Source organism: Dromaius novaehollandiae, chromosome 24, assembly GCF_036370855.1.
Source record: "Dromaius novaehollandiae isolate bDroNov1 chromosome 24, bDroNov1.hap1, whole genome shotgun sequence".
Classification (NCBI taxonomy): domain Eukaryota; kingdom Metazoa; phylum Chordata; class Aves; order Casuariiformes; family Dromaiidae; genus Dromaius; species Dromaius novaehollandiae.
In genome coordinates this window covers 1,497,938-1,520,307 of record NC_088121.1, presented here as the reverse complement: position 1 = coordinate 1,520,307, position 22,370 = coordinate 1,497,938, and the positions used below count along the sequence as shown (strand labels likewise).

Here is a 22,370-nt window from a genome sequence, read left to right as displayed (position 1 = left end):
TTGGCACAGTGCACAGAAGAAAAGGAACAACAATATACCCATTTTTGTGCTGCAAACAATTCCTCGGGGGAGGAAAAAAAGCAAAAAACAACCCGTCTTGAGTCAGAGCTCAGGAGTTCTCGGGTTCAGAAGATTTAAACGACGTTCCCTCCGTATGCCGCTAATTAGCCAACCACCCTTTTGGGGAACGAAGGCGGCTTCACGGGGTCCAGGCGCTGCCACGTACCGCGCACAGCTGCAGCGAGAGCTTTCAGCTCGTGCTGGTTTTGCTGACGCCGTTTCCATTAATCTCTTTGGAAGGAAACAACAGAAGCTCTGACACCGCTGAACAGCTGTAAACCAGCGTTGCATTACTTGAGCTTTAGCAGAGATGGGTGGTCAGTTAAGGCACCCTGATAATATTAAAGCGTTCAGTAACATATATTCAAAACCATCCATAACTAATACGGTTGAACTTCTTTGGGGTTTTTATTTACTTATTTATTTTAAAACAACAGTAAAACAATGCGAAAGCCGGCCACAACATTCCTTCACATGGGAAAAATACTGGGCCAACGTTTAACCGACCAAGGCATCTTACATCTGAAAAAACCTCCCAGTATGGTTATTCACACGAATCTGCAGTTTAAATGACTGCCCTCCTCCCATACCTCTAAAAGACAAGCTTTTTAAAGTAGAAAAATCTAAAGTCCAAGTTCTCCTCAGCACAACTCTAGTACACAGCGGAAGCGGAAAGAAATCCTTCCAGGGTGACTACAGCAGGCTGCCCGGAAGCCCGTCGGAAAGGGTTATTCCTACACTTAACAGGATCAAAGTTCGTCTCTGGGCTCCGCTCAGCCGCACCTCGCGGCACATCCACAGCGTAGCCGGGTAATTACGGATTTCTGCAACGGCAAAACCTTCTCCTTAAGGGACAGGGGCAACTTTGAGCACCTCCGCCTCTGACAGACGGCAACCCTTGGCCATCACGAGCAACCCGCCTTGGATACGGACAGCTACTGAAAAGCCGTGCATGGCTGTCCCAGCAAGTTCTCCTCGTCCGCGGCCTTCGGGTGCAATCAAGAGCCGGAAGGGCTCACTGCGGCTCTCAACGAAAGCAGCCTGCGGACGTCCTGCCCGTCTCTGCCACGGGGGAACCGTCGCTCCACACCGCCAGCAGGGATAGGAAGCAGAGGTCCTCCTCCGCCAAGAGCCCTGCGTCCAGGGAAAAAGCAGCCGGCACCACCGGCTCCGCAGCACTCGCACGCTTACGGCACGCACGAGACGACGGGAGCGGAGCAGCGGCATCCCGCAGCGTCCGGCGCAGAGCCACCCACGCTGCACCCACTGGCAGCGGTGCTCACCAAGCGCATACGTACGCTTTACCAGGATGCGGGCTAATTCGCTTTAAGAATCAGGAACAATGAGACAGAACCAACGAAACTTGCCTTACAATTGCTTTGGGTGTCCTTCCATCCAGGCGAGGGCCTTCCAATTCTGGGTCTCCTTAGCTGGCTTCTCCCGGAGTAACAGCCAGTAGACCTCGCCGCTGGCCTTGTTTTAATTAGTGCTTTTTTTTGTCTGTTTACAGAACCTCTCTAAAAATATTTCCATTCCCAGATGCTTTTCCTAGCCTAACTTTTCTGCGACAACACTGCCAAATCCAGCGTCATCCTGAACATCACATGGCTTTTTGTAATTGAAGTTCAGACAGATTTTCCGCAGATGGTAGCTCGTCGTCTGCAAGGCAGACGTTACTGCTAGCCCCGTGTCTAAAGGGAAGGCAGTGCTGCTGGAAGACGCCAGATCCTAGAATCTGACCTTCTCGGGCCCACAGACAGATAGAAAGAGTGGACAGTGCGACTACTGCTTCCGCGGGGGAAGCCGCTCCGCAAAGCAGCAAAGGCGAGAGCAGATCTAACCGCTGAGCAGAGGGAGCTCCGCACCCCCTCGCTGACGAGCTGCCCGACCCCAGACCAGCCGGACTCGCCCCCCGTCACGCCGCGACGTCCCTGGGAACCAGCAGGGGCTGGGAGCAGCGCGCCCTTCCCAACCGAGGGGCACGCCGGTCTCCGTCAGCGACCTACGGTTGTCCCCCTCCACCTCCTCCTAGACTCCCCAAACCCTACAGCAGGAGCCGGTGCGGCAGAAGCCGAAGGTGGACGGATGCCTAGCTGCTTCGTGAACCTGGAGCTTAATCCACGCTTAACCACGCTGAGAGTAATACTTGACTCAGTCTGACTCAGACTCCTCCACGCCAGTGTCTCCCCTTTCCCGTCCGTATCATCTTTCTTCCAGATCCGAGTAACTGGCCATCAGCAGCAGTGAGCTAATTCTTCAGAAATACGTGTAATCAGATACAACCAGAATGCAGCACGAAATGCACTTTCTGCGGCTTCACACAAAACCATCGGTTCTAAGGAACGTCTACGAGTAACACGTCACCGGACAAAGACATGGTCAAATTGGCTCAAACGTGCAAGTTGTCTGTATAATACACGCAAATGAAAAATAAATCTCTAAGGCATACATCTATACAATTACCCCTCTGAGCACGCGGTTTAAGCATGCACAGACCTTCATGGCACAGTCCTTCTGTTCACTACATAAATCACCGGTCTATTTGCGCTTTCCCCATTTGAAACACTCCTAATATAAATAGGGATACGCCATGTAATCCCAAACTGATTTATTCTAACCTCAGACAATTTCCAGAAACACGCTGCATGTTAATTCAGACCATCTCCCTCCTCTGCAGGCCAACAAAAGCAATTGGCTCAGATGAAGTTCTTTGCTTTGGAGCGGAGTCCATCCCCCTCTGACGGAGCGGAGAGGGACCCGACGATGTCAGCCTCCCGGCCATGTGTTTCTCGTAGAGGCAGAGGTAATTTCAGGACGTCCAGTGACTCTTTTTTTGGTTTCATTTCACTTCCAATCGAAATGTCTCTGTTCTTTTTTTCCCCTTCCCTTCTGTATTAAAGTCATCAGTGACTTTAAACGCTTTAAATGGCAAAATGTTTCTTCCAGCCCTACCAAACAGAATGGCTAATAAGCACTTTTGTGCTTAATATACGACAGCTCTTTATACTCAACTGCAATACTCTCTATAATGAATGGCTTTTAAAGGCGCCTACATAACTTTCGAAAACTTTTGCTCATTTGTCTGTGTATTGTACTGTGCTCTGTCACCTGCAACACTAAGTACAAAGGCGTTCATAACTATACGGCAGCAGAACCATCAAAAGAAGGTAGCGAAAATTTTCATCTGTTTACCAGTTCCTCAATATCTTTGAGAATAAATAGGCTTTGACTTTCCACGACTGGGCTTGGTATAAGAGCCCAGCCAAAGGGCGGGAAGGAATCGCCGTCTTGCCTCCAGCGCGCTGGGAGCTGGGCTCTTGGGCCCGTTCTGCGCCCGCAGGGCGAGGAGCCCCTCGGCCTCCCGCAGCGCCCGCTCCGGGCCAGCGCACGATCCCCAGCCGAAGCCTTCGGGGCTTTGCGGTCACTGGAAAACATTTAAGGAATTAGTTCCGCGGTTTGCAGATCTTAACTAGCACAGTCGTGCCCATAGCCCTTTTCTTTCTCCGGAATGCTTCCTGGCACCGCATCACCGCTCACGGGGTTGCCGACAGCTCCCTAAAGCCACATCCGCGCGTGACGCCCGGCTCTAAGCTGCAAAGCTCCTCGCTACCCTGGCTCAGGACGCCAGCAGCGACTGTCCTGTTTCTAAGGGCAGAACCGTGCTGGAACCGAGGGGAATAACAGGGTCTCAATGTATCTAATTCTCTTTATTCCTATGTGATTCAAATTATTTAGTGGCATTTTTTTCCCTCTCTTAGCTGCATTGAATTTTACCTTTGCAGCAGCTTGGAAGACATCCCAAACTGAGGGAAACACGCAGCGTGTATCAGTTGACCTCGTCCCACAGAACCACGCATGAAAAAAGTCTCGGCGAAGTCAGTTCAGTGGCTGGGGCTTCACAGCAGCGCAGAGACGTGGTTCGGATCCTCCTGCTCCAGCATCGCAGGCTCTTGCTAATTCAGCCACGAGAAAGTGCCCTTCGGCGATTCGGCAGTACAAAGTCCGAGGTCTGCTTCCTCACAACGGACACTGCTGGTCCAGACGGACTTCTCTGCCTCTGAGCAGATCAGGGTTATGCCGCAAATCTAGTTACGGGTGTAGAGCGAAACGAAGCTCTTCGCAGGTATCAGCCAACGCAACAACGGCGAAGCAGCTCCTGCCCAGGCAGAAGTTCAGTTACCTCAATTCACCCCCACAGCAGCTGCTGTGCCCCCTCTGCACGCAGCCCGTGGCCACGCCGGTGCCGCCGAAGCGCTGCCCTGCTGCGGGAAGGCAGGCCTTCGCCCCTTCGTCCCGCGCAGCCGCAGCGCCCGCGGCCTCTGCTCCGCTCCGGCCTCCGGCTCCACTTCCAGCCAGGAGGAAGCCCCTTCTCCTTCCCAGGCGGAGCTGGGAGAACTTGTGGGGCGTGGTCGCAGGCGTGAGCGGAGGCGAAGGGGGGCCTCGCGCCTCCGCCGCTGCCGCCGGCCCGGTGCCCCTCGCCGGCCGGCCCGGCACGCTCGGCACGAGCGCTGCTGTCATGGAAAGCACACGATTCCACAGGGCAAGCCAGAGCAAAGCCGCCGACGTCGCAGCGTAAATATTTACGCAGACTGAGCGCTCGAGGAAGGAACCGCTTTCACGTACGTGCGGGAAAACACCAGAGCGAGCGCGGGCCCGAGGGCCGGGGCCGTTAGGAGACCCCGGAGTGCCCCGGCCCAGCCGCCGGCACCGTGCCCTCCGCACGCGGCGGCAGCACAGGCAGAGCACACGCAGCTCCCCGCGGCAACGAGCTGAACGAACAGCCCTGGCGAAAGGGGCTTTTCCTCGGCCTCCGCAGCTCCGCCAGATGAGCTGCTTCCCCGGTTTGGGGAGGTTTTTGGAGGCGCAGGCCCTGTGCGTTTACGGGACTCGGACGCTGCAAAGCGTGGCCGCGGCGGCGCAGCCGGCAGCCGGAGGGAATACGGCCGCCGGGCTCGGGCGCCAAAGGAAACCGCCGCCAGGCTCGGAGGGCGCGGGGCGAGCCGCCGGGAAGCAGGCACCGACCCGCGGCAGGCGCTCCCGCGGGCGCCCACGGCACGGGCCAGCCCGAGCCGAGGCGGTCCGACTCCACGCCAACCACCGCGCCGCGGAGCAACCCCCGCCTCTGCGGTCCGGTCTCAACTCCTACGGGAGAAACGGCGTTCACTTCCATCCTCTGCACAACTGGTTCAAGAGGCTATTACAGAGCTATAATGAAGGCATTTTTATATATATACATATATACATATACACACACGTGCATATAAATAAAATACATGTGCATATAAATAAAATACATGTGCATATGTATGCATGTATATATAATTTCTGCCAAAGTGGGAAGGACAAAAGTCACCAGTCCTGAAGCGGGAAAGCAAGATTTTTTTAGGTCTGCTCTGTTGCTATTTCAGAAACACTGTTGGACAACTGTCTAGCGAGAGCTTTCGCTCGCTCCGCCTGTGCTGCCTCCGCTTCCCAGCGCGCTTTGTCGCGCACAGGGGTACGGACGCTGCTGAACTAACAGCAGATCGTGCCGGCACCAGCCCCAGAGACCTACGAAACCGCCCGAGTTACTCTCGCATTAGATCAGATTTCATGAATAGAGACCGCTTAATCTTGGCAGATGAACTCCAGCGCTGTGCACATGATGGCAAGCACTCGCTCAGAAGTTTAATGCGAAGCAGGTTTGCAGCGCTCAGAGCAAGGACCGCTAAGCAGGAAGCTCTCGCCTGCATAAAACTGGCTGGCTCCCCGCTAGAAATGTTCTGCGTAACATCTTCGTACCAGCAGATACGCCTGAAGTACAAAACCGAAAAACGAAGCTGCGGGAACTACGAGGAAGCCCAAACTGCACCTTTGCACACTGAAGAAGAGCAAACATTATGGACCCAGCGATAGAAACACGCTGAGAGAGACCACCAGGCTCCCCGGATGAAGGGGCAGGCAACCCATCGCCGTCGTCTCAGCTTCCCGGCCCCGGGACGGCCGTGAGCAGGCAAGCCACGGGACGCCGGTTTGGGCACAGCGCGGCTCGGTTCCAGCTACGGGAAGGGCTGTGCAGGATCAGAGACTCTCAAGAAATGCAAAACTTTGACTTACGAATGCAGGTCCTGCCATCGGTGTGCAGGCGAAAGCCCGGCTTGCACTCGCAGTAGTAGGACCCGAGGGTGTTCAGGCATCTGTGCTGGCAGCCCCCGTTGTGAACCCGGCACTCATCAATATCTACAAAAGAAAGGGGAAGAGGGGACAGAAGTCAGAGAAGCGGGCACGACAGCATCTGACGTCAGTATTATTTACCCTCCTCTGACTGACTCCCGATCTGAGCACGAACGCAGACGGAAGGAGCCCACCATCTCATCACGTTTAATCACTCAAGCTGTTACAAAGTCCCAAGGACGAGCATGCAATCAGGAAGGAAATGCATCATATTCGTCAGGCAGTGCAAACCCTCCGTCATCCTGTTCACCTTGCAACGGTCCCTTTTTCCCAGGCGGACACAGCACCCCGTTAGCAGGGTGCGCGGGGGGGTAGAGACCAACTGAGAGAGCTGCTGAAATATTTTCCAAGAGGCGTGTGCTCAAAGACTACAGACTTACTTACTAATATTTTACACTTCCTTACTCTTACTCTGCTGAAAACAGGCTGGGCTATTACATCTGTTACTTCAATACGTACGTTAATTGTGAGAGTAAACACCTAACATCACAGACTGAAGTGAAGGAGAATGACACAAAACAGCAGGTTTTTAACCCCTAGATGCCACGGCAGCAGACGTTCAGATTCTGCTGAGCCGACCTTGCAAAAAACTGGCTTCCCCTGAGCTTGGCAACGCACCAAACGTGAAAACCTTCTGCTTCTCTGCAGCGACAGTAAAGTCCAGCTCACGAAGAGCTGCCCCGAAAGCCTGAGCTGAGCGTGCAGGTTTGCTGGCCTCAGGCTGCTCTGCCCACACTTGCAGTGTCACACAAGCAAGGCCGGCACGCACAGCTGTATGTCCAGCTCCGAACGCATCAAGCATCCGTGGGGTTAAACACAAGCGCGAGGCTCTAAATGTCCCGCACCAACACTGCCCTTCCTCCAGTCTTCGTGGCTGAACGAAGAACTGAAGAAATGCTGTTAATGTATGAGGTGTAAAATGACCCGACGTGCTTCAGGATGAAAGACTGTGTATACACTGAAATGTTTTACTGTCACGTTTCTCATCCCAGTATTTCCCAAAGCACTCAACACCTTTCACACCGAACATGCCTGGAACCCGCTTCACTGCTGCTGAAATGCAGCAGGATCTGGGACGGCAGGTGATGAACTGTGCTCAGCATCGCTATGCACCGTTCAAGACAGAGAGAAAGAAAAAACACAAGGTCTGGAGAAGGGTATTACAATGGATCAACTGCGTAATTAACAAAGATTTGCTTATAATGACTGGCTATTTAGGAACACGACCGAGCCCAGCTTGACCCCAAAATACAAAAATTCCAATAAAAGCTGTGAGAATCTTAAATGGGAACTTTCTAATCTTCTCTTCCTGGTGCAGTTCCATGACTTTCACACCAAAACAAGCCTGGGAAAACTGAGGCAGCGGTTCCTACAAAAAGAAACCCATGTGATCGCTACGGGTTTGCACGTCCACTTCTCTTGTCGAAACCAGATGCCTTTGAACAAAAGACGGTCTCTGCGCCAGAATACGCTTCTGCCAAGAGCAATCTTTCAAGAGCTGCAATGGGAACTAGCCCACGATTTCTTGGTAAAACACCCGATTACGTTTAGTTATCAAAGCTCCAAAACCAGAGAGGTAGACAGTATACTGTGTTACAGAAACAGAGATTCACTCCTGTTTCACAGACCTTAAATCCTTTTAAATACCTTTAAATACTAAAGTAACATTCCAGAACTGAAAAGAAATATAAAAATCTTTGAAGCTTCAATTAAAAGGTGCTAAGACGCATGTCAAAAGCTTGTCAAAGGCAATTTCAAGTTTCAGAGACGTAAGACTCCTTCTTACGGGTGTAATTAGAAATAACCGAGACGTATGTGGATGTGCCTGTGCAGTTCCTTAATTCCTGCTGTTTTTATTTCTGTGTCTGTGTGAGCACATACATACATACTGCTTTTCAGACCAGACAGGATCAAAGCTCTTTAGTCAGGAGGAACCAGATCACAGCCACAGGAACAGCAAAAAGGCCAACCAGCAGTTCCTTTTCTGATGGAGGGAAACCCGCAGCAACTGTGTGGGTTCGTATTCTCAGGCACTTTCTGCACTTTCTGAGCACGCACAGCTATTTTCCGCCGTTACACAACATCGATGATTTCAGCCCATTCCACCTGGTCGTACAAGCTTAGGCCGGAACAGGAGACTCATCTCCGCAGCAGGAGATACCGTGATGCCGGAGCTCTGCCCGGACGCTTGCCAGCCCGACCTTTTCCGAGCGCTGCAGCCTCGGCGGCCCGGGCAGAGGAAGGCAGCGCAAGGCCTTGGACTGCGAGGGGGGCTGAGCGTAAGGTCTCCGGGGGACGCCAGGTATCAGACACGAAGCTGCATCAGCCCAGCACCTCTTTACCACAGCCAGCACGTCCAAATAATTTCACAGCAATAAGCAAAGTTCAAAATAAACGAAGAAAAAGAACTGAGATGACAAAACCGACCACCGCAGCGAACGCAGCCGAGCAGCAGCGGCTCGGGGGAGCGGCGCGGCGGCGCTCCGGGTGAAGGCAGGGCTTGCTCGAGGTCACGGGGGCACTTTAAGTAAGACAAAAGCCACTACCGGTGAAGACAACCCTAATTCAGACGACTCCTCTTTGAGGACGCAGCACCCTGGGATCCGTGACGTTGGCATTTAAACTCGAGCTTGCTGCGAGGAAGATCCCCGTCTCCAGTGCGGAGGACGCTGCGCCGTGCGGACCGAGCTCGCGGCCCTGGCAGCATGCGGCTTCTCCGCACGCTGGAGTCTGCCCGGCCTGTCACGCCGATCACCGCCGTACATCTGGCAAACGCACCCGATTTGTTCACCCCTCAGAGCTTCCCAGGTCCCACTCAGGCTCCCCGGAGCTTTGCAAGCGGAATGTGAGGAAAGGACCGGAACGGCCGGAGCAGGAGGAGGGTTTCTGTGCGCCGGGCTCGCACGCTCGGTGCCTTTGCAGGGCGCAGGATCTACCGCGGGCGGGGAAGCTCCCTCCGGAGCGGTGCCGGGCGCCGCGCAGCCAGAGCGGCCGGACGGCAGCCGAGGCGGCCGGGCAAGCGGTGGGACAAGCCGCCCTCGCTAGCGCGGTAGAGGAACGCGTCCTCGGCGAGTCACGGCAGCGCGGCCCCGGCTCGCCCCGCTCGCCCCCCTCGCTGCACCGGCAGCCCCGGCGGGAGGAGAGGCGCCTCGACCGAAGCCGCTGCTGAAACGCTGCATTAATTCGCTTTCGGCTAATTGCCAAACAGAATCAGCTAGCGACGCGCAGCCGACTGGGCGAGGGAAGAACCAGGAGGCTAAGCGGGAAGGGCGACGTTTGTTTGCCTCGGTGCTCCCGAGCTGCACGGCAGTAAGGAAACGAAAACGCAGAGGGAGGCCCAGGGGCAGCTCCGAGGAGTTACCCGTGATGCACGGAGCAGGTACGGAGCTGGCTGAGCTCAGCCCAAGGCATCACCGGTCCTAAACCCACAGAACAGCAAAGGCCGGCGAAACCCGGCCGACCCGCCGGCCCCGTCCCTCTGAGCACAGCGCACGACACATCGCTGCGTTTGCACTGCTCACTAACAGCGCGGGCACGTGGGGACGCTCAGATACATCGCTGCGCTTGCACTGCTCACTAACAGCGCGGGCACGTGGGGATGCTCAGATACATCGCTGCGTTTGCATTGCTCACTAACAGCGCGGGCACGTGGGGATGCTCAGATACATCGCTGCATTTGCACTGCTCACTAACAGCGCGGGCACGTGGGGACGCTCAGATACATCGCTGCGCTTGCACTGCTCACTAACAGCGCGGGCACGTGGGGATGCTCAGATACATCGCTGCATTTGCACTGCTCACTAACAGCGCGGGCACGTGGGGACGCTCAGATACATCGCTGCGCTTGCGCTGCTCACTAGCAACAGCGCGGGCACGTGAGGATGCTCAGATACATCGCTGCGTTTGCACTGCTCACTAACAGCGCGGGCACGTGAGGATGCTCAGATACATCGCTGCGTTTGCACTGCTCACTAACAGCGCGGGCACGTGGGGATGCTCAGATACATCGCTGTGTTTGCATTGCTCACTAACAGCGCGGGCACGTGGGGACGCTCAGATACGTCGCTGCGTTTGCACTGCTCACTAACAGCGTGGGCACGTGGGGATGCTCAGATACATCGCTGCGCTTGCATTGCTCACTAACAGCGCGGGCACGTGGGGATGCTCAGATACATCGCTGCGTTTGCATTGCTCACTAACAGCGCGGGCACGTGGGGATGCTCAGATACATCGCTGCGTTTGCACTGCTCACTAACAGCGCGGGCACGTGGGGATGCTCAGATACATCGCTGCGCTTGCATTGCTCACTAACAGCGCGGGCACGTGGGGATGCTCAGATACATCGCTGCGTTTGCATTGCTCACTAACAGCGCGGGCACGTGGGGATGCTCAGATACATCGCTGCGTTTGCACTGCTCACTAACAGCGCGGGCACGTGGGGATGCTCAGATACATCGCTGCGTTTGCACTGCTCACTAACAGCGCGGGCACGTGGGGACGCTCAGATACATCGCTGCGTTTGCACTGCTCACTAACAGCGCGGGCACGTGGGGATGCTCAGACACATCGCTGCGCTTGCGCTGCTCACTAACAGCGCGGGCACGTGGGGATGCTCAGATACATCGCTGCGTTTGCACTGCTCACTAACAGCGCGGGCACGTGGGGATGCTCAGACACATCGCTGCGTTTGCACTGCTCACTAACAGCGCGGGCACGTGGGGACGCTCAGATACATCGCTGCGTTTGCACTGCTCACTAACAGCGCGGGCACGTGGGGATGCTCAGATACATCGCTGCGCTTGTGCTGCTCACTAACAGCGCGGGCACGTGGGGATGCTCAGATACATCGCTGCGTTTGCACTGCTCACTAACAGCGCGGGCACGTGGGGACGCTCAGATACATCGCTGCGCTTGTGCTGCTCACTAACAGCGCGGGCACGTGGGGATGCTCAGATACATCGCTGCGTTTGCACTGCTCACTAACAGCGCGGGCACGTGGGGATGCTCAGATACATCGCTGCGTTTGCATTGCTCACTAACAGCGCGGGCACGTGGGGACGCTCAGATACATCGCTGCGTTTGCATTGCTCACTAACAGCGCGGGCACGTGGGGACGCTCAGATACATCGCTGCGTTTGCACTGCTCACTAACAGCGCGGGCACGTGGGGACGCTCAGATACATCGCTGCGTTTGCACTGCTCACTAACAGCGCGGGCACGTGGGGACGCTCAGATACATCGCTGCGTTTGCACTGCTCACTAACAGCGCGGGCACGTGGGGACGCTCAGATACGTCGCTGCGTTTGCACTGCTCACTAACAGCGCGGGCACGTGGGGACGCTCAGATACATCGCTGCGCTTGCACTGCTCACTAACAGCGCGGGCACGTGGGGACGCGTCTCAGCGAGGTCTCCGCACACCAAGTCCCTCCAGGACGCACAAACGAGGGGAGGAGAATGAGGAAAACAGAACAACGCTGGAAGAAAGAAGAGTGCTTGAGGAATGAGCACACAGTTATTCTGAACGACTGTTATTCCTGGAAGCCACAACAGGATATTTTGAGCAAAGCTGTTCTAAAATTTTCTGGCAGACCAATTTTTCCATTGGAAAATGCCACCATAAAAAATCCCTGCTTTTTTTTGAAAAGCAACACTGGAATTTCCATTCTGCAGGAAATACTTTCATTTCATCGTGGACCAACATTTTCTATTCTGAATTCAATCAAGAACAAGAAAACTGGGGTTTGGGAAGATTTTATATAGAACAACAATTGTATTCGGTCTGAATTTGAACGACTGCTCTGCTGCTTCCCTTCAAGTCTAATCTAAAGCCGTAGAGATTTCACTGTCAGCAGAAGTTAGCGACGTGCTGAACAAAGGTCTCTCTTACTTTCATGACTCCCGTTACTCCCAAGCTGTAATTCCATCTCTCCGCTCCAAATCTCTCCTCTTCTCCCCTTGCATTTCTCACACTTTAAATCTCTGCAAGCACACGCAGCTGTCCCCAGCCTCCCCTCTCTCCTCCGTCCCACCTTTGCCTGGGAGAGCGGCCAGGCCTCGCTCCCGGCCCCGGCTCCGTTTCGGCCGCAGAAACGCACGCGGCTCACATGGCCAGTCACGTCCCCTTCTTCCTCCCGGAGCCTCTCTTATCCCCCTCCGCAGCAACGGAGACGTTCTGGACACGACCGCCCGACAAATCCCTCACGCCCCTGACGGGAGGGCGGCAGCGGCTTCCCCAAGGAACGTCAGGTTTGTGTCGGCATTCGCACACGCGTATGGGAGCGCAGAGAGAAGCGACGTCTTCTGGGCTGACGTCCTACCTTCCGGGGGCTGCTGCCAGGGAGGAAGAGCCGGCACTTTCTGGCGGGGACCGGCTGCTTTTGGTCCTCGGACTGTGGAGTCCTGAACTGGAACTGCCGCAGGCTGGGCAGCAGAGAGCCGTTCCCACAGCCCTGCGAAGCAGCAGGGCTTCTCCTATTTTCGCCGTAAATGGAGCGCTAAAGGAAGCAACGAGCATACAGGTGCCTTCAGGGTCAGCTTCAGAGGCGCGCACGCAGCACGCGACTCGACGGAGGACCCTTCCCTGCAGCGGCGGCACCCAGCCCTTAGCCCAGGAGCACAGACCGCGCCAGCTGCAGCGCGGGGACTGTCCCCAGGTCAAGGACAGGCCGCCGTCGGGCCGGCAGCCCGCGGGCAAGCAGCGCTTCGCGGCCCCGTCTCCAAGGGCCCCGGGCTCATCAGAGGCGGAGCGGACGCTCTCATCATCTTCTCCTAACAGAAACAACCCGTCAGACCCCCAGCTCTGCCCAGCCGCTCGGGCCAGCGGGGTAGTGCTGGCATCTAATTAGGGAAGACAAAACCCGAGGCAGAAAGACGGGGAGGCGAGGGGGCGGCTGCGACGAAGCGCACGCTTTGACCATGCGCAGGACCCTCGTGAAGAAACGCTGTGACTGATCGCAGACAAGAACTCTGCGTCAGAGAGGTCCAGAGCAAAGAAAGTGGCAACGGCAGCTCTGGAAATTACTAAACACTTTGCACGGAGGCAGTCCATCTCCTGCGAAAGGCTGAGGAGGAGGAGATGAATCCCAGCTGCAAGCACAGGCAGCAGAGACGCTTCCACGGTTTGCTCTATCTGGCTGAACAGCAAGTGCCGGGTTGTCATCCCTGCGGCAATTAGCCTGGCTCGCGGAGCAGGGCTGCAGGGAAAAGGTTAATTACAATCCATCGAGATGCGCACGTGGGGGATTTCGCTACTTCATCTTTCAGTACCGGTTCGTTGGAGCCAGCTCAGCAGCTTTAAGAAACGATGAGACTGAGAGGAGACGGGATCGACCGGGCAGCACGCTGCACAACCCAAAGAGGCTGGGAGAGCACAGCACGCAAAGCGTCCCACCGCAACAGTCCCGCGCCGAGGGCTCCGCCACCGAGAGACCCGGGGCACAGAACGGTGCCGACATCTGCTAGAAGAGGGGCATTATTCCCTGTATATTGTACAGTGCCCAGCACAAATGAACCACAGACAGTAGAGGCCCTGCTATTCCCCGCATCCTTTCCAGAACGTGCAGAACGGACTCCGCAATGGCGAGGTCCAACAGTGCAAGGATCACATAGGAGAGGGCAACATCTTCTCCCCTCTTTGCTAACCGTGAAACCTTTTCCTCCTCCAGGACAGCGGTGAGGCAGAACGGTAACTGCCTCAGGCTGGTCTTGGTTTGGAATCCAAATCATTCGTGTGAGTAAAGAAGAAAGGTAATTTTAGATGGTCAAAACGTCTCCGCAGCATCTTGGTTTAAAGCAGGCACTTGAGAAAGCCTTCCAAAGATCATAAAGAGCTCAAGAGGGTTTTTCTGGGCTGGCTTTCCTTCCACTGCAGGCTCTTCTAGACAGACGCACGGTCCCTTTAGCTCCGATCTTCATGTGCTACCTGTGCTCCGCTCAACGACAGCAGAAGTTTCCAAGGACCCTTCAGGAGCAGATGCATGGATTTCACCATAATCCAGTAAACTGAAAACATATCGGGAGCTCTTTTGCTTCAGAGTCACTCGGTTTGTCCTCAGCTCACCTTTGCTCTTCCTTCAAGCAAGCTGGGGGAGCCGCCCAGCTCTCGCTGGTGAGCCCTGCTCACACGTCGGTCTCCTGACGGTGCCGATAATTAGGTATGACTCAGAACAGAACAGCGGCGCACGTAACACCGAGCAGGCTGCCTGCTCTTCACTCGCTGCTGCTCATCCTCTCGGACCTCTCTTCTCAACTTGATCTCGTCCCACTCTTCTCTGCACGGAGTTATTCTGAACAGAAAACACGACTGCGCGCAGACACGTCGGCTTGGTCCGGTACCGTGCCATGGAAGTTCGCGGCACAGGGGTAAACACAGCCGTACACCTGGCACGGCCTGCCAGAAAAGACGCAGGACGGTCACCTCAGCCAAACTCCACCCTCCCTCCGGTGACGGCGTCAAACGCACCGTCCAGAGGAAAGGGGTTGCATGCCGCGACGTGCCCAAAATTCCCTTATTTTTAGAGATGTGAAGAGAGGAGAACATCTTCTGGTTTTGTTGTTTTTGGGTGGGCTTGCAGGCTCTGATGGGTTGGGTTGGGTTGGGTGTGTTTTATTTTGTAGCCTGCACCCATTTCTTTGTAAACTATACGCGAATGCTAAGCATACCTTCCTGGAAGACAGGAACACCCAGCGCAGCTAACAGGTTCTGCCCTGCGAACGTCTGGGCACTTTACTGACCCTTTTCTCCAGGTGAGAAAAGGCTCCTGGGAAAGAGCACTTAGAGATGACACACAGTCAGTAGATTTGTTACTTTCTTTTTTTTGGGATTGGGAGGACTTTATCCTGGGAAGAACAGCCAAAGGCTGGGGTCAAGGGCTTCTTGCTTTTCCGGCTCTCTGCTTTAAAAAGGATTTTTTTCTCACAGTAGAAAGACACCTCTGTCCTCCCAAGAAAGTCAGGACAGACCCGCCAACGTGCACGGGGCCACGTGTCTGTGGAACCGAGGTAAGCCGAATCAGGACGGGGGAATTACGCGGTAGGAAAGTGAAAGCTGGAGGTTTCTCTTCCAGGACAAAGTTTGATCTCAGCAGCTTGTCTTGGAGAAACTGCATGAGCTAATGGGGAGGATGGAGACGTCAAATGTGAGCCGAGTTGGAGACAAACATCTGGTCTATAAACAACAAACGAGTACTCTCCCCTTTCCAAAGGTCTGTCACATCCCACAAATATACTAGTATCACCTTTACGACCAACTGCCTGGGGCCTTTATTTGCGGGGATTATCTCCTGATGAGATACTGCATTCCTCGATATCTACGTTACTCTCAGACATCCAAAGTCTCTGGCGGAACGTGGCCTTTACAATTCTCCATTATTTCCTGAATTTTCAGACAACTTCAATCTTTATCGCCTGACAAGCCAGCTGAACACACAACGAGGAAGGAACAGGAGTGCGTGTGCTCACAGGATTTGCACCCGACACACAGTCGCCCATCTACCGTCACACACAGGCCAGTGCGCACAAAAACGTTCAGCAAAAGATACCGGAAACCGGTAAAAACGTATTTACTGCCTCGTTGCAGCGCCTTGCCCAGCACGGCAGAAAACGCAAGTCCCATAAAAACGCGCTGAACGTGAACCTGGCGATGACAGGGGAGAACTGCGTATTTTGCTCCTCACTGGCAGGTAAGGGAAACGGAAACACGGAGGCTGATCTCTCTCCTTCTGCTAACTGGTTCTCATCTTTTTACCTTCCGCGCTTTACTCTCCATCCGCTGTTGGCGGGCCCGGGCTGCGAAGGCTTTCGGCAGCCAGACACCGAGCAGAGCTGCTAAAACGCTGCGCTACCTGCAGCGGAGGGCTCTGAACGCGCGCACGGCCGCGCGAAGCGGCCTCTGCCTGGGTGGGAAGCTCCGGCTGGCGAGGACCGGCCGTGCAGCACCGGGCTGGGGACGCAGCCGTTGGGAATTGCCTCCGGCAGACGCGAGTAACTGCTAGCGTTTGGGTGCGCAGGCGATGCGCGAGCTCTGCAGAACACGCTCCTCGCACCGCGCGCGCCGGCTCCAGCCCCCGCGCTCCCTCCTTCCCGAGCCCGGTCTGCTGCCGGAGCATCTCCCGTCGCGTCGAACGACGCGGAAGGGCACCGAGCTCCGCACCGCACCGCACGAGGCTCCGCTACGCAGTACTCGCGCAACGCGGACAAACGCACTCAGTCTCTGGGACAGAGCCAGGTTTTTTTCCACGATAAAAGAGCATCGTATTTCATTTACTGCCCTGCACCAGGGTGAGACCCTTTGAATTTGGGGAAAAACAAATCAACACACCCTCATAAAGTACACACAGTTATTCTTCAAATGCGTATTGCACGGCAGCTCTCTCCCCGTCACGTTAAACAAAGTCACGTAGCTGCGCAGCAGCCGCGGGGAAGAAGCGCTGTGACTCGCCCCGCTCTGCCAAGGACGACTTTTCAGGGGAGCGGATCTGCCAAGGCAGCCTGCGCCTGCGACAGCCCCAAGCGGCGACGCGCCCGCACGGCCAGCCGCGCAGCGAGCCCAGCAGCTCGCGACGCCCACCCGCGGCCTCCGCCACCTGCCCCGCCGCGCTGCGAACCCGCCGCGGCCCCGCGCGGGGCGACGTACCTGGGCTCAGGGCGGCGCGGCCCGCTCCGTGGCCCGCCCGCCCCGCGTGGCAGGCGAAGCAGCTTCGCCAGACGTAGCGGTAGCGGCTGCCGGCAGCGCGCGGGGAGCCGCCCAGCAAGCCGAGGCAGCACAGCAGCACCCAGAGGGGCCTCGGCGCCCGGCCCATGGCGCGGGGCTGCCGGCGGCTGCGGGCGCCCCAGAGGCGGGGAGGGCTGCGGACGGGCGCCGGGAGCCGCGAGCCGGGAGCCGGGAGCCGGGAGCCGGGATCCGCCCGCCCCCCGCAGGTGAAGGCCCGGCCCGGGGCCGCGGCTCCCCCCGCCCCGCCGCGCGCTGCCTCCTCCCTCCGCGCGCGACATCACCGCCCCCAAAAGCGGCGCCAGCCGCGAGCCCCGACGCCGCGGTGAGGGCCGCCCCGCACAGCCGGGCCGCGCTCTCCGACCGGCCACGCGAACGAGGAGCAGAGGGAGCGAGCTGCGGCGGGGGGGCGGGGGGGGGGGGGCTTTGCACGAGCCCCGCGTTTTGGAAAGGAAACGCTGCTCGTCACTGTGGGGCGAAACACGAGTGTACCAAACCCAGCCGGATCGCCCCGAGGCCGCCGCTGCTCCCCGAGCGCTCCGTCCCGGCCGCCCCGGGGCAGCTGGCGAGGGCAGCGCCGGCGAGGCCGAGGCACCGGGGCGGCAGGGGAACGCGCGCGGCTGCGGCAGAGCGAACTGCAGCCCGGTGCGAGGGGGCAGCCCGGGCCAAGACGCGCGTCTGTGTTCGCGGAGTGGGAAGCGCAGGTTCCCCGTGAAGCAGCGAGAGCCCCGCGAGGCCGGAGCGGACACGCGGCGGAGCGCTCCGCCTTCCCTGCAGCCCCTTTCCCCGGGATCCTACTCCTGCTTCTCCCCGGGCGTCCGACGGTATCATCCCTCCTCCCTGACGCAGCCAACAACCGAGGGACCCGCAACAACCAAAACCGACTTTGCAGGGCTTTTTGTAAAAAGAGAACTTCTTAATCAACAAAATTAAATCAGGAGGAGCCTCTCTGAATACCCCAAAGAAAGTAATAGTGTTACCACCTCCATACTGCCGAGCCTAGGATCCTGTTTTACCTTTTTTAGTAAACAAGAAGTCAGGCTGGCTCACTGCGTTTTCCGAGGGCAAGCTCAGAAGCCTCCGCTAGCTTTCTGGAACGTTTCGAAGCAACGGGTTTGAGACGGGGGGTGGTAGGGAGCAGTGCCTGCTGACTTTGAGACATCGTACAAGTATTATTTGGCTGCAGTAAATTTCCAAATTAAAATCTGTGGTTTCGACTGTAATGAATAGCACGCCATGAGGAATTTTGAAACACCGAGAGAAGCTGAATCCAGGAAAAAAATAACAGTTTAAGGCTATTGCTGCAGCATATTCCAAAGGAAGGTGGACTGTAGTCACGAGTCCCCTTAGCAGACTGTTCCAAATCTAGGGATGCTACCGAAATGCAACAGCAATTGCACCTGCGCTCTCCGAGTCCCGCCACGCATCGACCGCCCTCTTCCTCTCCGTCTTGCTTTGCAGCGCTCCTGAACCTCCAGCCGTCCGCTGCCACCCTGCCAGAAGCCGCTTTCCCATACAGCGAATGCTTCATCCACCGAAAAATAACGCCTTGCCAGGCACCGTGAGCTTCCACTGCTGGCCCAGACCGGTCCCTTGGGAACGCTCCCTCCGGACCGTGACATTTGAGCCGTGAAATGGCTAGCGCTGACACTTTTTCAGTAAATATTTTTTAACAGTGTTGACAAGAAAAAATGAACGAATGTTGCCAGGGAGCTATGGAAAATGTTGTAGACTGACTTCCTCAATGCAGCAACGTTACTGAGCCCTTGTCCATATTAAATCATTTTTGCCTGGAATGCGCATGAATCACAGAGAGAGCAGATCTCCAAGCGACTCGCTGGCTCCTTCACCACTGACCGAAGGGACCTTTCAGCTGACTCCACGACCGGGACGTTCTTCGTACTCGGGCACATGCTAAGCTGCTACGAAGAGCGCTCGCTTCTTGCCCCGCAGAGCATGAATTTTCTCTGAGCCGCGGATGCTCGACGAGTTGTGTGCCAAACGCGCTCAATCTCGTATTTTCTTACACTGCTAAAAAACCCACAGAGGCTGAGACTTTTCCAAACAGCTCTGTGCTGTGACACATGCAGCAGAAGCCCATCAGGCTCGAGCACGAGCTGATTTCTGCTTAGGCGATGAGTTATGCTTGGCCAGCTTTGAGCCAGTTTGCGCTTCCTTGTCACCTAATTTACTTCAGCTGATTAAGTACCAAGAGCTGGTTTGGATACGGTAACACATCACAGGCAGCAACAGATCATTACTGCTTCCCGTGGACTTAGGCACAGGACCATCAGCATCACAAGGATCCCCGACACAGCGACCGCGCTGGACAGAACCGTAACTCTAGCGGGATTTCATTCGGATCCAGTCTTTGCATTAATAAATTCTTGCAAGAACCCAAACGGATTACAACCAGCAGCGTGGGACTTCGCAGTTCGACAGCGTGGCACCTCCTCAAGTTCATTCACCCGAGCACAAAGACGGGCCAGCCACCTCAGGGCAACACGGATGCTAGAATCGTCACCCCAAATTACCCAAACCCCGAAGCAGTTTTCCTTGACATTTTAAAAAGAATTCTGCAGTTAAGAAAAGATACCAGACGGGGAAAAGCCATTGCGAAAACCTCAAGAGGCGCTACGTAGAAGGGGAGCCGAGAAGAGCAGCCCCACGGCCAGGGGCTTGCGACGGCGGCCGTTCAGCACGGGGCCGGCCCAGCGCCCGCCGCTGCCGGGGAAGAGGGGCAGCGCGAGCCGACGCGCGGCAGCTTGCTGCTTCCCCTCTGCACGCGCTCGGCTGCGCAAAGAGCACCCGCGGCTTTGCCTCTAACAGGTCCCGTCTCCAGAGTCCCATCTTCTGCCTGCTTTCCCCTTCCACGAGCGATGCTTGCTGTGGCCAATCACCTCAAAAATCCCATCCGAAACAACAGATGGGAGTTTGGGAACATGTAGAAATGCCGTTGTTTCGGTTAAAAACGTGTAGGTTCTGGTGAAAGTCCGAGAAACAGGTGACCAAGGCAGCCCTCTACTCTGATAATGCTTTTAAGGTTTTTGGTGGGGCTGACCTCTCTGACTTCAGTCGCGCAGCCGTTACACTCTCCAGCCTAGAGAGCAGTTCCTTCCCTTCCTAATCCATGGAGAGAGGCGTTTCCTTCTGAGGCTGACGCCTAAAACTGGCCAGACGAATCGCTTCTGAACGTGCTCCACTGACCCCAGACGGGCCTGAGACAAGGAGCGTGCGCTAAAACGCTGCCTTTTAGGTGCCTTAGTTAGGCCAAAAGATCCTCAGCTTGAATTGATGGTGGCCAATGGACCTAGGAGAGGCGCTGCCACATCTTTCAGGACCCTAACATTAGCACAGAACATCATGTAAAGGCACCTCAAAGAGACATTGCTCCAGCAGAACTCGAGCACTCCAGAACCTGCCATACCTCAAAAATTGTTCTAAAAAAGAAAAACTAGGTTTTTTTTCCTCATAAAAACCAAACACATAATAATGTGCCCAAACGGCTGTACCTCAGCCAGCTCTTCCAGTAAAGATGGAATTAAAATTGCAGTACGACCATGACACAGCAGCTAAACCATCTGTACATTATTGATAAGGGTAAATCATATGAGAATTAGTACTGGATAAAATACAGTCCCTCGCAACTCTAGAGCACTAGCTCCAATTCCAACCAAGCAAATAAAGATGAAAGCTGGTGCCATGCAGGGACTAAGGGCCCGCATCGAGTGAGTTTGTCAGACAGCTCCCAGACGGGCACATCAAAAGAGCTCGTTGGATCCTTTCCTGGTAGTGCTAGCAAAGCAGCCCAGGACTGAATAAACCCAGTGGGGGATTTTCTTTCTAAATATAATCCCTTTAGCTCAGGAGTGAAAACAGACTGGAGCGCCAAACACTGCGGCTGCTACTGCTTTGCCTGTGTCATGGCTGAGATTGAGCTAAACGTTGTTGTGTAGGCTGCCAGGCTAGCTGTGAACCACCGCTGTGAGCACACGCGCGTGCACCCACACGCACACGCTCCCCTTCATTCTGGGGTGGCTTTTGCTAGCACCAGGAAAGGGCAGGACGCAACGGAAAGGGCCTGTAACTCAGAAGAAGTTGCATGTGCCCTTCTCAGCTTGTCGTTGTGTCTGACGGATTTGTCGCTCTGGGCAGCCAAACATTTCGAGAAGTTCTTGCATCTCTTTGCCGTGCTGAGGGAGAACGTTTACCCTTATTTTAGGATCTCCATCGGTAGCCAATCAATCAACACCCTAGCGTGCAAGAAATTCCTTTTCTTGCTGCTTCTTCTCCCATCTGCCATGTTTTTACTGTGAATGAATCAACACAGCTTAAACCAGCTCTGGGCAGGATCAGCAGCGAGGTCTCCCAGAGTTATAACACCCCCCTTTCTCAGGGAAGGGAGTCCTCAGAGTGCTGAGATTGAGTTTTTCTCTGAAAAACGCCCTACCTTAAAAGCAAACACTGGATCCTGGTAGTTTTCTGCCTCTCCACGCAAAGCATCCTGCTGATGTTATTGTGCAGCTGTTTGTTTAACAGATACTTCAAAGAGGAGGGCTCCGAAGAGGCCAGCTTGATGTCACCCAAAGCAAGACGAGAACTATTAATCAAGTCACAGCGATGAAGCAAGTAAAACGCTGGCCTCTGAACCCGTGACTCGTCTTCTCAGGACACTCAGAGAAGATGCAGATTCCATCTCCGCTCTCCAGACCCTTGTGTCCCACATGAAGCCAACAAAGCGGTCAGGATACTTAATCTCACATTCTGGAACCCAGATTTCTGTTGAGAAAAGCTAAATATTTTGCAAACCACAAACATTAATCAGTGCCTCCTGCGTCCTTTCTTAACTCCCCCATCTGTACAAATACGGATCTAACCCCATCCACTCTTCTGCATATGTGCCTTAGCATACAGAGTATTTGGAAATAGTTTCTTGTTTGGTGTGAAAATAAGAATTAATGTAAAAAGGGGCAGATGCAGCAGAGTATACCCGGTACCACAGCAGTAAAAATGATGGGGAAGTACAAAGCACAGAGAGCACAACGAATACCTACTTTGCTGCCTCGCAGAGATATAGGCTCGAGCAGAACGAGAGTGTACTTTGCCACGCGTGATTTGGCCTGATGTAAATTCTGGTCTCGTTTCTTTTCAGGGCCTAATTTTTCCCTTCCTTTTTTGAGTGATAAAACCTCCACAGCAGAACTCTCTGCAGAGAAACAAACACATTTCGCCCGAGTCTGAAGTTCCAGGAGGACCACGGGACTTGACGCGCTTCATGGCACCCTCTAAGTGCGGGTGGGGAAAAGGAGCGAGCGAGGCGACGCGCTCCGGGAGACGAGGCAGGGAAAGGCAGCGCGTGCAGGCTCTGCGGACACCGCTAATCGCAA

The 22,370-nt window shown here is 55.4% G+C and overlaps 1 protein-coding gene across 9 annotated transcripts in view; it reads right to left on the bottom strand.

Annotated features, from left to right (window-relative positions):
* Nucleotides 1–22,370, bottom strand: part of MEGF6 (multiple EGF like domains 6) — a 126,467-nt gene that overhangs the window by 40,595 nt on the left and 63,502 nt on the right. For 8 of the 9 annotated variants that reach the window (XM_026096524.2, XM_026096517.2, XM_026096523.2 and 5 more), the window contains one exon: nt 6,157–6,279. In XM_026096524.2, coding sequence (XP_025952309.2) covers nt 6,157–6,279 — 123 coding nt within the window. Of the gene's footprint in view, nt 1–6,156; nt 6,280–16,908; nt 17,271–22,370 lie in introns of those variants that run through there. The other variant, XM_026096527.2, reaches the window with a different exon arrangement.